Source organism: Taudactylus pleione, unplaced genomic scaffold, assembly GCF_031769625.1.
Source record: "Taudactylus pleione unplaced genomic scaffold, aTauple2 ptg000347l, whole genome shotgun sequence".
Lineage (NCBI taxonomy): Eukaryota > Metazoa > Chordata > Amphibia > Anura > Myobatrachidae > Taudactylus > Taudactylus pleione.
The window spans coordinates 3,123,092-3,138,325 of NW_028284748.1; the positions used below are offsets into that span (position 1 = coordinate 3,123,092).

A 15,234-nucleotide genomic window follows, 5' to 3' on the forward strand; every position below is an offset into this window, starting at 1 on the left:
GTTAATGAAGGGGGGAATAAAGGAAGTTAGGCAGGTAGAGAGTGAGGACAAAGAAACACCCCCATAAATTTGGCTTTTTTATTGGGATTTTTATGATTGGTTTGGGCTTGTTCTTTACTTATTGGTTGCTTATTTTTCATTTCAGAGTTGGCAACACTAGCCGTGACAGGTGGGTAGTATGAGGAGCCGGTGTCCGGAGCATAGAGGCTGAGACAGAAGAAGGAGTGAGATAGGTAAGTTAAGTGTATGTGTGTGTCTGTGTCCTTTCTCCCAGACCCGGGCCAGGCCATTTTGATGGATGTGTAGTCCATTTCATACAATGGATACAGTTGATGGGACTGAGGGAGAAGGGGTGGGGGCCCTGCCTTTTTTGTCAGTCCCGGCCCCATCATTTCTGATGGCAGCACTGCCAGTCCATGTATAGATGTGTCCATCTGTATCTAGGAGGTGAGTACATTTTAACTGCAATGTAATGGTGTGCTGGGCATATATGCTCAGGGCCGCCATCAGGGGGGGGACTGCCGGACCTCCTGTCCCGGGCCCGGAGAGAGAGGGGGCCTGGGTGGCAACGGCTAGGAAGAGTACTTCGGCATTTGAACTACTATGGAGCCTCGCGGAATGGCAGCCATTCAGGAGAAATCACTCCTGATTGGCTTGCTTTTCCGCGAGCGGTGATTGGCTCGCGGCCAGCTCAATAGTATTCAGCTGGCCACGAGCCAATAACAGCTTGCGGAACAGCAGCCAATCAGAAGCGGCTGTTCCTGATTGGCTGCCGTTATGCAAGCTGTGATTGGCTCCCGACCGGCTCCATAGTTCTAATGCAGCAACGCAGAAGCTCTTTTCCTCCGCCTGCTGCCCGGTGCATTACTAGCCGCTGTCACCCTGGCCCCTTCCTCAGGTACTTTTATAATCGTGTTAACCCTGTCTTGTGCCCCCACTCGAGTACAGCTAGCCTTCCCTAAGCCCTCTCCTTCCAAGCTATCCTTTCTTCCCTGCCCACCCCCCAGTCCAGCCATCCTTCCTTCCCTGCCCACTCAACCTCCCAGTGCAGCCAGCCTTCCTTCCCTGCCCACCATCCCAGTGCAGCCAGCCTTCCTTCCCTGCCCACCCCTCAGTGCAGCCAGCCTACCTTCCCTGCCCACCCCCCCAGTGCAGCCAGCCTTCCTTCCGCAGCCAGCCTTCCTTCCCTGCCCACCCCCTCCAGTGCAGCCAGCCTTCCTTCCTTGCCCACAGCCCTAGTGCAGCCAGCCTTTCTCCCTGCCTACCCCCCAGTGCAGCCAGCCTTCCTTCCCTGCCTACCCCCCCAGTGCAGCCAGCCTTCCTTCCCTGCCCACCCCCTCCAGTGCAGCCAGCCTTCCTTCCTTGCCCACCCCCCCAGTCCAGCCAGCCTTCCTTCCCTGCCAACCCCCCCAGTCCAGCCAGCCTTCCTTCCCTGCTCATCGCCCAGTGCAGCCAGCCTTCCTTACCTGCCCACCCCCTCCATTGCATCCGGCCTTCCTTCCCTGCCCACCCCCCAGTGCAGCCAGCCTTCCTTCCCTGCCCACCCCCCCAGTCCAGCCAGCCTTCCTTCCCTGCCAACCCCCCCAGTCCAGCCAGCCTTCGTTCCCTGCTCATCCCCCCAGTGCAGCCAGCCTTCCTTCCCTGCCCACCCACCCCCAGTGCAGCCAGCCTTCCTTCCCTGCCTACCCCCAGTCCAGCCAGCATTCATTCCCTACCTCCACCCCCAGCAAGCCATCCTTCCCTGCCTACACCCCAAGTCCAGCAAGCCATCCTTCCCTGCCTACCCCCCAGTCCAGCAAGCAATCAATCCTTCCCTGCCCACCCCCCCAGTCCAGCAAGCCAGCCTTCCCTGCCTACCCTCCCCAGTTCTGCCAGCCTTACTTGCTCTCCCTCCCCCTTCTAGTCCAGCCAACCAGCCAGTCTTCCCTATCCTAGTCCAGCCAGTCTTCCCTGCGGCACCTCTATGTCTAGCCAGCCTTCTCCGCCCTGCCTCTCCCCTAGTCCGACCGGCCTTCCCTGCCCTTTGCCCCCCCCAGACCAAATCAGCCTTCCCTGCCCTTTGCCACCCCAATCCACTCTTCCCAGCCAAGTGCCCCCGCTTTTTTAGCCTTCCCCGCCCTGTGCCCCCATTAATATCCAGTGTTCTCTACCATGTGCCCCCGCTCCACCATGTCTAGCCATCCCTGATTTACACACCAATTGATGCACCACCCCCCGAAGTAGCTCCACCCACATTATACACAACTCCACCCAAGTCTACCCTATACCCCGGGGGGCCCTGCCTATTTTGTCAGTACCGGGCCCCAAAATTTCTGATGGCAGCCCTGTATATGCTAGTGTAGGGACCTGCAGAAAAACAAGGGGTCCCTTGACGCTGGGCTGCAGGCTTAAATGCTTTGATCAAATCATGACAAAATCCCCTTGGTTTTATTTGCTACACATATAGATTTGCAGTATATTATTGTTAGCGCCGATAGCAAAAAAGTTTTACTGTTTTGTATACAGTTTAGGAGGCATTCATCATGCCTCCTCACCTAAACTACCACTTCCGAAAAACTGCTGTTTCTATGAAGCCAATTTTTCAAAAGTGATAGACTTTTCTCGGCTCCTGTTCAGTATCACTGACTGTCTTCAAGCTGCGCATGCGCAGCTTAAGACAGGCTGCAAAGAGAGCCCCCGCCTATCTGCCCTCCCTCCAATTAACCCTGCCAGGTTCTGTCATCCCCACCCCCGTCCTTGTAAAAGATGCCCTGCTGGAGACTGTGCCCCTCCAGACCTGCTGAACCGAGTAGGTCCCCCGCCGCCCCTGCTGTGTGGAGGACATACTCAGCAGAGATGCCCGCCCTCGCCCTTCCCCCGTCACACCAGCAGTCTGAACTACGCTGACCGCCACTGCTGTGCCCTCTTTGCCTGGGCTCACAAGAAGACTGTCCTGGGAGCTTGGAGAGAGCTGCTGCAAGTAAGAGGACACAGCAGGGAGGGATCTTTTCAGATCCCTCTGCTGTATCGGATGCTGTACGCCACCTCAGAGTGGCATATAGTATCACTGTCAAGTTCTGAAAAAAAAGCTTTTCGGAACTTGATGAATTTCATAATTTCCACATCCCCATACTAAAGTATGGGGACTGTGGATATTATCGATGCACAATTGTAACCAGGAGATATCAGTGATAACTCCTGCGTTACATGTTTGATGAATGGGGCTGATACTTAATTTCCACAAAAATAGGTGAAAATCTTAATTTTCACCTACTTTTGTAGAAATTAAGTGTTGATGAATAGACCCCATAATCTTTGTATGTTCTGCTATCCAAATACTTATCCTTCAACATCTTTGTAATGGAAGCAAGAGTGTGTCTGACTAAATAGATGGTGTGCTCACTGCTGACTGCTGAGTCTCCCACAACTCCTGCTCCTCACATCTGCTGTGCTACAGTGCTGTTGCCCCATCTTCCTCCCGGGAACATGCTGACTGCCTGAGAGGAGGTGTAGCTTATTTGTAATTGGTCGACTCTGCTGCTTGTGAATGAGTGAGTGCGAGTCTAAACAAACGTCACGTTAAGGGTTTTAGCAATTAGAGAGGAGTGCAGTGCTAATTTGTAGATACGGAAGAAGCAAGGACTGCATTGAGTGGCCTGAGGCTAGCAGGATTTTCATTTTGTCTGCCCTGCACATTGCAGTAGTGAGGTGCGGTGAGGTCAATGGTTGGGGAGGCACACATGGAGATGGGTCTGAGTGCTGGGAGCTTGTCTCACCCCCTACACACTGTAACTCAGCCCTGATTACACTTCAGTGTCCATTGATTCCCCCACAGTACCTGCATCAATGTGTCTTCTCTTGCTGCTGCTGACATCTCTGATCTCTAAACATTGCAGTGCACTTCCTGCTCACATGACACATCCAAGGTGCCCCATACTCAGAGGCATGCCTCTATTAGCTCTCTTTCTGGGCAGCTTACTGCCCGCGGTGTGGCACCACCCCCGGCTCTGAAAGCAGTGTCTGACTATACAGAAGCGAGGCTGAGCTGTTGCTGCCTCATCTCCTGTGTGCCTGCAGTCCCAGGGAGCTCCACAAAGCGGGTGAGTGTTAATTATAAAAATTATTACAAATAAACAAAGATGTGTATAAGTTGTAAATATCTTTTTTGTATTACTCTAATCATTTTTATATAAAATCTCAGGAGTATGACTCCCCTGACTGCATGTCCCTTCATTGCAGTAATAAACTAGTGCTCCATTGAGTAAACTAACCAGCACAGGATGGGGGGTTGTGACAGAATGGAGTCTGCAGTCCGACCTTACTAGTCACTGCTAGTCCTGACTGGCCACATAAAGTATCAAACAGGCAGCCCATAGAATTAATGATCTGGCCCTTGTCATTGGGTGGTCCTGTGCACACCCGGACCATCCCTTACTTTCACCTATGATGTCACCCCAACCAGAAGATGGCCCCCAGTGATCTAATGTAGCAGCCATGGGGTTGCTGACTTTCATGCTGTTGGCAATGCCTCATGGGATTTGTAGTTTATCTGTTACTGGGGCTTTGCCCTTATAGCCCCCTCCTAGATCTGCCACTAAATCTCCCTGGGGCTGGGCTGGGTTGGTGCAACACAGAGATTACATAATCATTCTCCGCCCACCATGGAGGTGACACTGGGGAGAATAATAATAATAATAATAATAATAATAATAATAATATGTGGTACAAGAAAATAGCCACAACTCTCCTGCATACTGATGAATATATGAGTGGCTCTGTGCCCATGGAGGTGTATTGAATTACAGTCTGATAATTTACTGGAAATGTGTGCTCCACTAAAATGCATGTGTGTTGTATTACAGGAGGTGTGTACTGCAGGGGATCTGTGCCCAATGATGTGTGCTGCATTACGGGGGGTGCATGAAAAATTGCATGAACCTGGTGGAAGGGAGAGAGTTAGAGGTCATTTAAGAGTCTAGAAAATAGTACAGTAAAGTGCAGCTCATTTTAATGCATAGTCATGCTTATGGTAAAACATAAAACGTTAGTGAGTTTATGAGTTAAAGAGCATTAATATAAAGTGAATTTCTAACTAATGACCTAATTCAGACGCAAAACAGGCACAAGTGCAGATGGCAACGGCAGCCAGATTTACTACTTTCTGGTAAAACAGGCTTTATGTCGCAATGCTCTGCATCTGTAGTCATCATCAATAGTATATCAGTACTTACACTGGTCCAAGCTTTGTCATAAGCATATCTCTTATAGCTGCACACCGATGACACTCTCAGGAGACAGATGTATTCTGTAAGTTTGCAAGCTGGCATCCCAGTTGAAACCCATGAATGCATATTTCATGGACAGAGCAAATCGACAGCACACGGAGCCTCTATCAACTTGCATATGCATGCGCAATTTGCCAAAAATCCCAAGATGTGTTTGCATTTGGAATTGCATCCGGCTCAAACTCTAAGCAAATGGGTCTAGTCATAAAGTAACAAACCACATCAACCAGGTTAAAGTAAGAACAACAACAACCAGGTTAAAGTAAGAACAACAACAACCAGGTTAAAGTAAGAACAACAACAACCAGGTTAAAGTTCTTGAGAAAACCTCATCCAGGCCTCACTCTAAAATGTAAGCATGAAAAGCCTGCACAGATGCATTCATCATTAGCTATCATGCTATTGAACTGACAGTCACTTGCAGTGAGATATATATATATATAATATATATATATATATATATATATATATATATAATTTTTTTTTATTACAACCAAAGAAGTGCAAAAGATAGGGTCTAATCCAAAGTTGATGAACATGGGTACACTCACCAGACAAGATGACAAGGGTCCATGTTAGGACCAATACATTGATGCCTATACCTTGCTAGATGGAATTTACTGAATAAAATATTGCCTTCTTTAAGTCTGTTGATGCACCCATTTTGTTCAACTTTCAATATATAACACATTTTTTTGTACATTCATATACTCACACTGACAACCACAATAGTGAAATTTGCTATTTGACTTGAAAGCTGTGATACCAAGTCATATATATGGGCTATTGAACTCTCTGCGATGTTGCGCAGCAATGTTTGGTTGCGCACATCATCAACACATATGGTAGCCCAACATTGCTAAATTTGCTATGTAACACTATATGGTGTGTGCGAATATTGGTGATTTTGCCACTTTTCTGACTTTGCATACATCGTCGAGAATTGAAATCTCCCAATGATGTTAAGAAGACTAATCTGGCAAACTGTTTGCATATTTGAATTTATAATTTATATGTTTTTATGAATTTTTTTACACATCAGAATCAAATTAATATGATTATGAGATCTAATACAATGTACAAAAGGTTAATTATAACAAACATACCTGATTTGCTGTCCAGGATTCCAAAATCCAAAGAGTATTTTACCACATGATAATTGTTCCAAACATAGAGTAAATTATCCCGAGGATTATAATCCACAGCGGCAATATACTGGTATGAGTTTGGGAATGGTATGTCTACATAAGCATCACTATTTTGATCAGTATTATATATATAGTCAATTTTATTTCCAGTTGCTTCATTGTCATCATCTTCATAAACAGATTTGATCACATACAATATTCCACAAATCATGAAGGCATTTGACGCAGATCGTTTATCGTATGCTGTATCCCAGGTTCCTTCAATCCTCAAAGTGTAAGGGTTCAGTTGGCTAATAACTATTTTTCCATTATTTTGTTCTGTTGCATAGATGACCCACAGTCCATTTTCATCAACTGCAAGATCAATATCTGATTTACCACCCCACCGATAAGGAGAGGTGTCATGATAATTGGCACTTGCAATAATGGCCTCTCCACTTTTAATTCGTGTCCTAAGATCAAATTTGACAATATTTCTGGTACGCTCTTTATTAAAAAACAATGCACCATCATACACAACGAATCCTGTACCATCTACCCTATGAGGAAGCTTATATGTTGTAGTTGGACGCCCAGCAATGAAGTCATCTTTGGAAGAGTACTCTGTTAAGGTATCAGTTCTATAAGGAGTCCACGGCATATAGTAGATTTTATCAGATGCTTGTAAAGGATCTTTGCACCAGGCTCCAGACTGGTGGTCAGACTCAAATAAATGTTCACTCTGGTAAACTCCCATTAGCATTCCAGGACAAAGAAACACTGTAATGCAAACATAAAATAATTTCATTTATATAATGCTATAAATGCACATGTCTGCATAATGGTAGCTTTAAAAATTAACATAACTGCATGGTACAGTACTTGACATTCATAAAGTAGAATTGACTCAAACATTTTCAAAGTTACAGGTTGAAAGAGAGAAGAGGAAGATTAGTATGCTCAGGGAGGAGCAACACCACAAACAAATAGGTTAGCTAATAGAAATAAAATACAATCATTAACTGATACACCATCACTTTTAATAAAAACAAAATAGTTCGGGGTAAATTTACTAAGAATCGTGTCAGGTCTGAGATGAAATACGATTGTCATTGCATGGACATGGGAGTTTTTTTCCACTCAAACACTGAAATTTACTAAGAATCATTTTCCATTGAATCGTGTTTGCCGAAGGTGTACTGTATGCAATCGTGTTTGATCGTGTGCGAGTTCAGTCATATTGGACTGAACTGAATAGACCTGGCTGTCTGCAGTGTGTTTAGCAGAAACAGTGGCGTAACTAGGGCAGGGCCGCCAGGGCTTGTGCTCTGGGTGCCGTGGGAGCTTGTGCCCCGGGTGCTGTGGGACTGGTGGCAGGGTGGGGGGGGTTGCGCGTCTCTACCATAGTACCGAGTGGGAGGATAGAGGAGCAGACAGCGGCGGGCGCGGCAGGAGCAGAGATTTAGGTAAGTCAAGTCAGTGTTATGTGTGTGTGTGTTATGCACTACTGGCTGGGGGCACTACAGAAGGCACTGTATAAGGGGCACTACGGAAGGCACTGTATAAGGGGCACAGCATAGGGGGGATCACTATGAGGGGCACTGTATCAGGGGCACGATTGGGGGCCTTCATAAGGGGGACCACAACTGGGGGCACTGTATAAGGGGCACAGCATAGGGGGATCACTACTGGGGGCATTGCATAGGGTAGATCACTACTGGGGGCCTGCATAAAGAGGACCATTACTGGGGGTACTGTATAAGGGGCACTACTGGGAGCTTGCATAAGAGGGACCATTACTGGGGGCACTGCATGGGACTGTATAAGGGTCACTGTATAAGGGTTCACTACTGGAGGCACTGTATAAAGGGCACTACTGGGGGCACTGTAAAAGGGTGCACTACTGGGGCACTGTATAAAGGGTGCTACTACATTTGGGCACTGCTACTGGAGACATTGCATAAGGGGCACTCCTACAGTGGGCACTGCAAAAGGGGCACTACTACTTGGGGAATAAAAGTGCATATGGAATGGAAAGGAATGTTCACAGACATGTTGGCACGCCCCATTTTTCAGTGGCCAAGCCCCTTCTGGTAGGTGACCATGCCCATTTCCAGCGCACGCACATAGGGGGGGGGGCTCCATTTATCACCTTACCCAGGGCTCCAAATACCCTAGTTATGCCACTGAGCAGAAGTCTGCATACAGTAAATCAATGAGATATGTGCAGACTTCTGTGTGTAACTGTAATGAAATGGTTAAACCTTAAGAAAAAAAAATTACATGAGGTCTCCTCTCCCTAAGTATAACCAGCACCGGGATCTTTGAGCTGGTGGTGGTTTAGGAAATACGGGGAAAAGAAAATGAGTGGGAGTCTCCCATATTTCCATGAACCAGCACCAGGCTCTTTGAGCCAGTCCGGGTTCAGAAATTACAGGAAAAATATGTGTAGGGGTCCCCTGTATTTCCATGAACCAGTATCGGGCTCAACTAGCCGGGGGTAATGCCACAGCCAGGGGACACACTTGATGGGGTCCCCCAGCCAAAGCATTAACCAGCCCCAGGGGCGGATTGGGATGGAAAACCAGCCCGGGAAATTTCTGGAAGCAGCCCTAATGGGGTGTGGTCTGTTGAATGGGGTGTGGTCTGTTGAGGGGGCGGGGCCTGTTAAGGGGCGTGGGATACTCCCTCTCCCCAGAAGCAAGCGTCTTTTTCAAAATTGAAACTGCAAATGTTTGTTTTCCTGAAATATGGTATATTTATGGGTTTCCCCATGTATGGTGCGTCAGTGGAGTAAACTGTACTCAAACTTTACCTGTAGCTGTTTTGATCTACATATATATATATATGTATATATATATATATATATATATATCATAAAAGCTGGGTCTGGCACTCCCTGTAACACAGTAACTTGACCGGGTGCCCTCACAGAAAATATGGTGCAGTCATACATGAGTGCGGCACTCCTGGTACAGACAGAGGCTTCAAAGCAGCATGACAGTCAACGTTTTTTAGCATTTATTACAGTTTTTTCATTAGGGCTACTGAACATCCGGTTGAAAAAGCTGTAATAAATGCTTTGATATTGTCCTGATAAAAGAGCCTTTGAGCTCTGAAACGTTGACCATTAGACACCGTTTTCTCTGCAGCTCTTTATGAGTCGTGGAGTGCCATCTCCTGCCTTGCATTGTATATATATATATATATATATATATATAATCCAAAGAGAGGTCCGGCACTCTTAATAGCAGAAAACAACACATCCCATATATATATATATGTACACAGAAGCAGAGAAACACACACATGCATATACACATACATATATATATATATATATATATATATATATACATACACACGCACACATATATTCATTGATATATATATATATATATATATATATACACACACACACACACACATACTCATTCACACATTATATATATATATATATATATATATAAACATAAGCACACACACACAAATATGTGTGTATATTATATGTAGCAAACTGACGGCACTGAGAGACTTGTATAAAGATTAAAATACTGCCTTTATTGTCCTACGTTTTGGGGGTCAGCCCGTCGTCAGGGAACGGCGACAGGCTGACCCCTGAAACGTAGGACAATAAAGGCAGTATTTTAATCTTTATACAAGTCTCTCAGTGCCGCCAGTTTGCAAAATGTTATTGGGTTACCGACCCATGGAAGGCGTGTGTGTGTATGTGTATGTTATATAGCTACCTGCCGAAGTGGGGCCTGAGTGACTCCAATCATTTTATGATATATATATAGATATATATTTTATATGTATCATCATGTCATGGCTGTCACTGTCATGCACATTTTAGCTTACAATATAGGATAATCTTATATTGTAAGCTAAAATGTGCATGACAGTGGCAGCCATGACATGATGATGATACATATAAAATATATAGCACATAGAAATATAATTTACATATTACTTCCCCCCGACCCTGCAATATTTAACTGTAAGGTGGTCCAATTCATTAAGAGCAATCAGCAATACATACTTTGTAGTGCCGCAGTTTCTGAGCCAGCCGCGGTCACTCGAGTCTTGCAGGCTGCAGCTGCCCTTATCGGCTCCTACATTTGTGACCACTGGAGGCGGAGCCGTGAGCTGCCTGTCACTCACGAGCTCCGCAATGGCCAATGGGAGGAGCTCCCGTGGCCATTTTACATTCTTCTGACGCTTCTCCTGGATGAGCTTCTGCGCATGCGCACAGAAGCTCATTACCGCTGCCCGCTCCGATCGCTGCAGCGGCCCTCACAGAGCCGCCTGTCAGTGTTAAGCGGCCCAGCGGAGGGGAGAGGGGACCGGCCAAGCGGGAAATCTCCTGCTTTCCCGACGGCCCAATCCGCCCCTGACCAGCCCCCAACTAGTCAGTCTAGCCTGGAGATATCTCAGGATGTGGGGACCACCCCAATAAAGGGGTGCCCCTTCCCAAGTATACCCCAGGCCTAGACTGAAGCTCAGGGCTATTCAATGCACCCCTGGGCAGTGAGTGCGGGGTTGATGGGCATAAAAATTAGATTTGAACTAATATTGTCCTTTACAGTAGCACTACAGGTCCCAGTAACCCTGCTCCGCTTGGAGGACCACAAGTATCAGCAGGCCTGCTGGTACTTATAGTCCCCCAGTAAAGGAAATAGTAAAATAAGTACAGTACACCCGCACCAAATGTTTTTTTTTTTTATTACAGATTCACTCACTCACTCTTTCACCTGCACTCAAATCCAGTGTTAGCCAATATACACAAATTATATATCCAAAATGTCTCTCTCATCATAGTTTTTCAAAGAGTCTCCATCTTTACCTGTAATACTAGTGTGTTTGATACAGATTAAACTAAGATTTTGCTCAGGACTAGGATCTACTAAGGAGCGGATGGTACTACAGCCCCAAACCTTTACATACAAAAAGGTCCATGAACATGACAGCATGATGATGATACAGGGCCTGATTCAGAGCCGGACGCTATTTTGCGCTCGCTCGTTCAGAAAAAGGGGCTGGCTATTTAAATTGAGCGTTCGCTCTTTGCGGTCTGTTGACGCCTCTATGTCTGAGCGAGCATCCGAAACATGCGCCGCTATTTTGTAAAAACGCCCCTTGGCCGTTCGCATCATACGTCATCTCCGCTATTTATTAGATTAATCGAGTACATCGAAAGGCGTATGAACTGCTCGCTATTCTTGTGGTAGCATTTTCCTACCGCAATCATGCGAGCAGTTCAGGCTAAAAGACAACCAAGTGACGTGGTCGATGACGCTGCTTTGTTAATTATGCACACCCTTAAAACGCCCGTTTTTGACCGTTCGGATCTCCACTCCCTATTTTCAAGCACCTTCCCCTGTTTCCACCCACAAACGCGTCATTCTGTCACTCAAATTAGCAGGCCCTCGCTGTTTTGTGAGCGCACAATTTCCGACCGCAATGACTGGTTGGCACATGCGCATTATGACCAATACGCATGCGCAGATGTGCGAACATCGCTCGGAGCGAACGAGCGGCCGCTTACGAGCGGCTCTGAATCAGGCCCACAGTACGTTCAGGTTCCACATTAACAAAGGTGCGGGTGGAGCTACAGCTCCAGGCCTCCCCATCAAAATAGGCCCACAGGATCTGCGGTAGATAGGAAAAATATTTCCTGTTACAGCAGCCTGCCCTGCCGTCCTACTAAGGCCCATCCACCCCCGCCCCATCTCCAGACCGTCCACAGTTCAATTACTGGTCATACAGCCAGCCCGCAGCACAGTGAGTGGAAGGCTTCACTAGCCCGCCCCTCCCTGCTCTGCGCCGCGGTTACTATGGAGCAGCGGAGAAGCACACTATCACGCTGCGCCGAAGGCAGACTTCATCCTCCAACAGGTGCCGCCTCACACTGCCCAAGCAGAGCTTTAATAAGCCTGCACTCAGAGGCGGATTTCCCACAAGGCAATACAGGTGGCCGCCTAGGGCCCGGGAGCTCCTAGGGGGCCCGCATGAAACTGCCACCAGCATTACAGCATTACAATCAGTGTTTTATTTTATATAAAAGGGCCCACAGGAAGAAGTAAAGCATGACCAGCGGTGGCGGCACCGAGGGACAGTGGTGAGCTGAGCCTGGGAGTTATGTCATGTGTGGAATCTGCCAGCGCCCGGCCGCGGCGTGTTTGTGACAGCCGGATGCAGACATGACTCTCCCCGATCGTCCCGCCCCCTCCCTTCTCTCACACTACTAGCTGCCCGGCCACACAAAGCCACTGCCTCACTTCACTGCTCCCACCTGACCTGCTGCCTTTCGTTCTGTAACTCATTGCTGATAACTCTGACAGGGGCCCGCAGCGCTGATGGTCCCTGCTGCGAACGGCTCCTTAGTCACATCACAGGCACACTTCAGTCTGTGACTTGGAAGTCGTTTTCTGCACGGGAGCATCAGCACTGCGACTTCCTGTCAGACTTTATCAGCCCTATCCCTCCTCTCCCGCTTGGCTTAGACAGAGAAGGAATGGAGCGTGCGCGCCTGACAGACAGGCAGTGTTCAAAGTCAGGGAACCGAGGGTTCACAGTAGGGTATCTTTCTGGGGCTGGAGTGGGGAGAATGTGTGTTTTGTGAGGCAATCTGCTACTATTATACCAGTGCCGAAGAAAGGGATAAGGGTGTGTACGGTGAGGGGAACAGGATGCACAGGATTGGTAAAGTTGGTGGGGACAGAGGAAGGGGGTAAATGGATGATAGAGGTGATAGGAATGTGGGAGGATTGAAGGAAATGAAGCAAGCACATGGTAAAGGGAATGAGTGTTGTAAAGAATAGTGAATAAGGCCCTCATTAATTAATGATCGCATTTGCAATGCATCATGGCATGTCAGTACCTCCCATGACTGCATTGCAAAATGTGATCATAGCGCCCCGATGCAGGGACATGGGCTCCGAAAAGGAGCATGTCCCTTCAATATCCCCGGAGAGCAGCCGGCCAGCGCCAGGGCTACTGCGCATGAGCAGTCACGCTGACTGCACATGTGCGGCGGCAATAAACTCTCCGCCAACTTTTTATGCGCAGTGTAGCCCATAAGCTGCAACAGCTAATGACGCCATCTTCAGATGGCAGCTGCGGGGGCCAAAATCCAGAATGCATTGCCTATGGGGGATGCGGCTGCCGCATGAGTGGAGGGATCACAGCAGGTATGGGAGGAATACATCCAGGGGAAACTTAATATTTGAGGTAAACCCCCCAAAACAATGATAAATGGGCCCCTAAGAGTGAAAGGAATGAGGTGGGAAGACTTCAGGTAAAGAGGAGCTGGATAGGGAATGTAGGTAAAGAGGAGCTGGATAGGTAATGTAGGTAAAGAGGAGCTGGATAGGTAATGTAGGTAAAGAGGAGCTGGATAGGGAATGTAGGTAAAGAGGGAGGAGGTAATATAAAGAGGCAGGTGTAAAGGGAGGATAAAGCACTATAGGCAGAAATAGAGTGCTGAAGGAAATGAGGCAGTTATAGAGACATAGGGTAACAAGTAGGAGGTGTGGATTTAGGGAGTTCAAAATATTGAGGTAAGGAAAGGAAGAGTAAAGGAAATCAGGCAGGTAAAGAACATAAAACAAAGACCCCCACAATGGCTCCCACTACCTGCGACTGACACGGGACAGTCAAATGGGGTGAGATGCTGTAGGCTGAACTGACTGTTACTAGAATATACGATCAGATATACAGTTTATAAAATATATGATTATATACAGACAGAGAGAGAGAGGGCCCAAACGACTATCTTGCCTAGGGCCCCATGAGACCTAAATCCGCCTCTGCCTGCACTGCTGAGACAGCACTGCAGACATCAGTGCACACGCAGCACCTGAACTGCCGAACAGCAGTGACTCTTACAGTACCAACAACAACCCCTAGGACCCTCATCTCCACAGTATCAAACCCTGATCTCCCGTTACTGCCAGCACCCCCCCTTCCCATTCCCCACACTTACCTGTTCCTGTCTGCTTACCTTTTCTCACCACATCCTACGTTATTGGTGCCTATTCATTATATTCACAAATTTGACACCCTGGTTGGAATCCCCCTGACATAAGCTAGATATCAGGGCTATCAACCCCAATTTGTTGAGGAATCAGCTGAAAAAAATATTTCCACCTCCAGTCATACCTACTATAGTATACTATTCCTGCTATTATTCAGCTGTGCTTAAATTAATACTTGAATAAAATCTGTTTGTATACATTTCATTTGCCACTGTACATGTATATTCTATTATTAGCTATTGTGTCTTCCACAACACACATCCATTTGCCAGCCACCACCAGCATCAGTTGTCTAGCCATCACAATTTGGCCTTTGTCAAAGTCGCTCAGAGCCTTACGCTTACCCATTTTTCCTGCTTCCAACATCAGTTGCTGCCTAATATATATAATATTTTATTATATATATATATATATATATATATATATACTGTATACCCAACCCCTCTACTGCCTCTCAGCCCCCCATGCACTCTAATACTTACCCTGTTCCCACGGCTGGGTGCTCCTAGGCTAGGTCTGTCCTGTCTCCCGATGCACATGCATGTCGATTCAGTACAAATGGCGTCATTGACCGTCTGGACTTCCCGCTTCACTTTTGGAAGTGGGAGACTGAGGGCGTCTCTGGCAGGCCCCTTAGGAAAGGGCCATAGGTATTTATATATTAATTGTGGCACTCACTAACTTTTTTTTTAGTTCTCATTATGGTGTCTAGATCTGGTTTCTTCTCAGTATAGTTATTAATAGGGTAAGGTCTCATTTTTATATAGAGAGATTAAACATTTTAAGTGACCCCTATACTCTTTA

The 15,234-nt window shown here is 47.0% G+C and overlaps 1 protein-coding gene across 7 annotated transcripts in view; it reads right to left on the minus strand.

Annotated features, from left to right (window-relative positions):
- ADGRL3 (adhesion G protein-coupled receptor L3) overlaps positions 1 to 7,154 on the minus strand; it is a 558,102-nt gene extending 550,948 nt beyond the window's left edge. For 6 of the 7 annotated variants that reach the window (XM_088444095.1, XM_088444094.1, XM_088444093.1 and 3 more), the window contains exon 1: positions 6,371 to 7,154. In XM_088444095.1, the coding sequence (XP_088300221.1) occupies positions 6,371 to 7,154 (784 nt within the window). The remainder of the gene's footprint in view (positions 1 to 6,370) is intronic. The other variant, XM_088444097.1, reaches the window with a different exon arrangement.
- Positions 7,155 to 15,234: the final 8,080 nt, after the last annotated feature.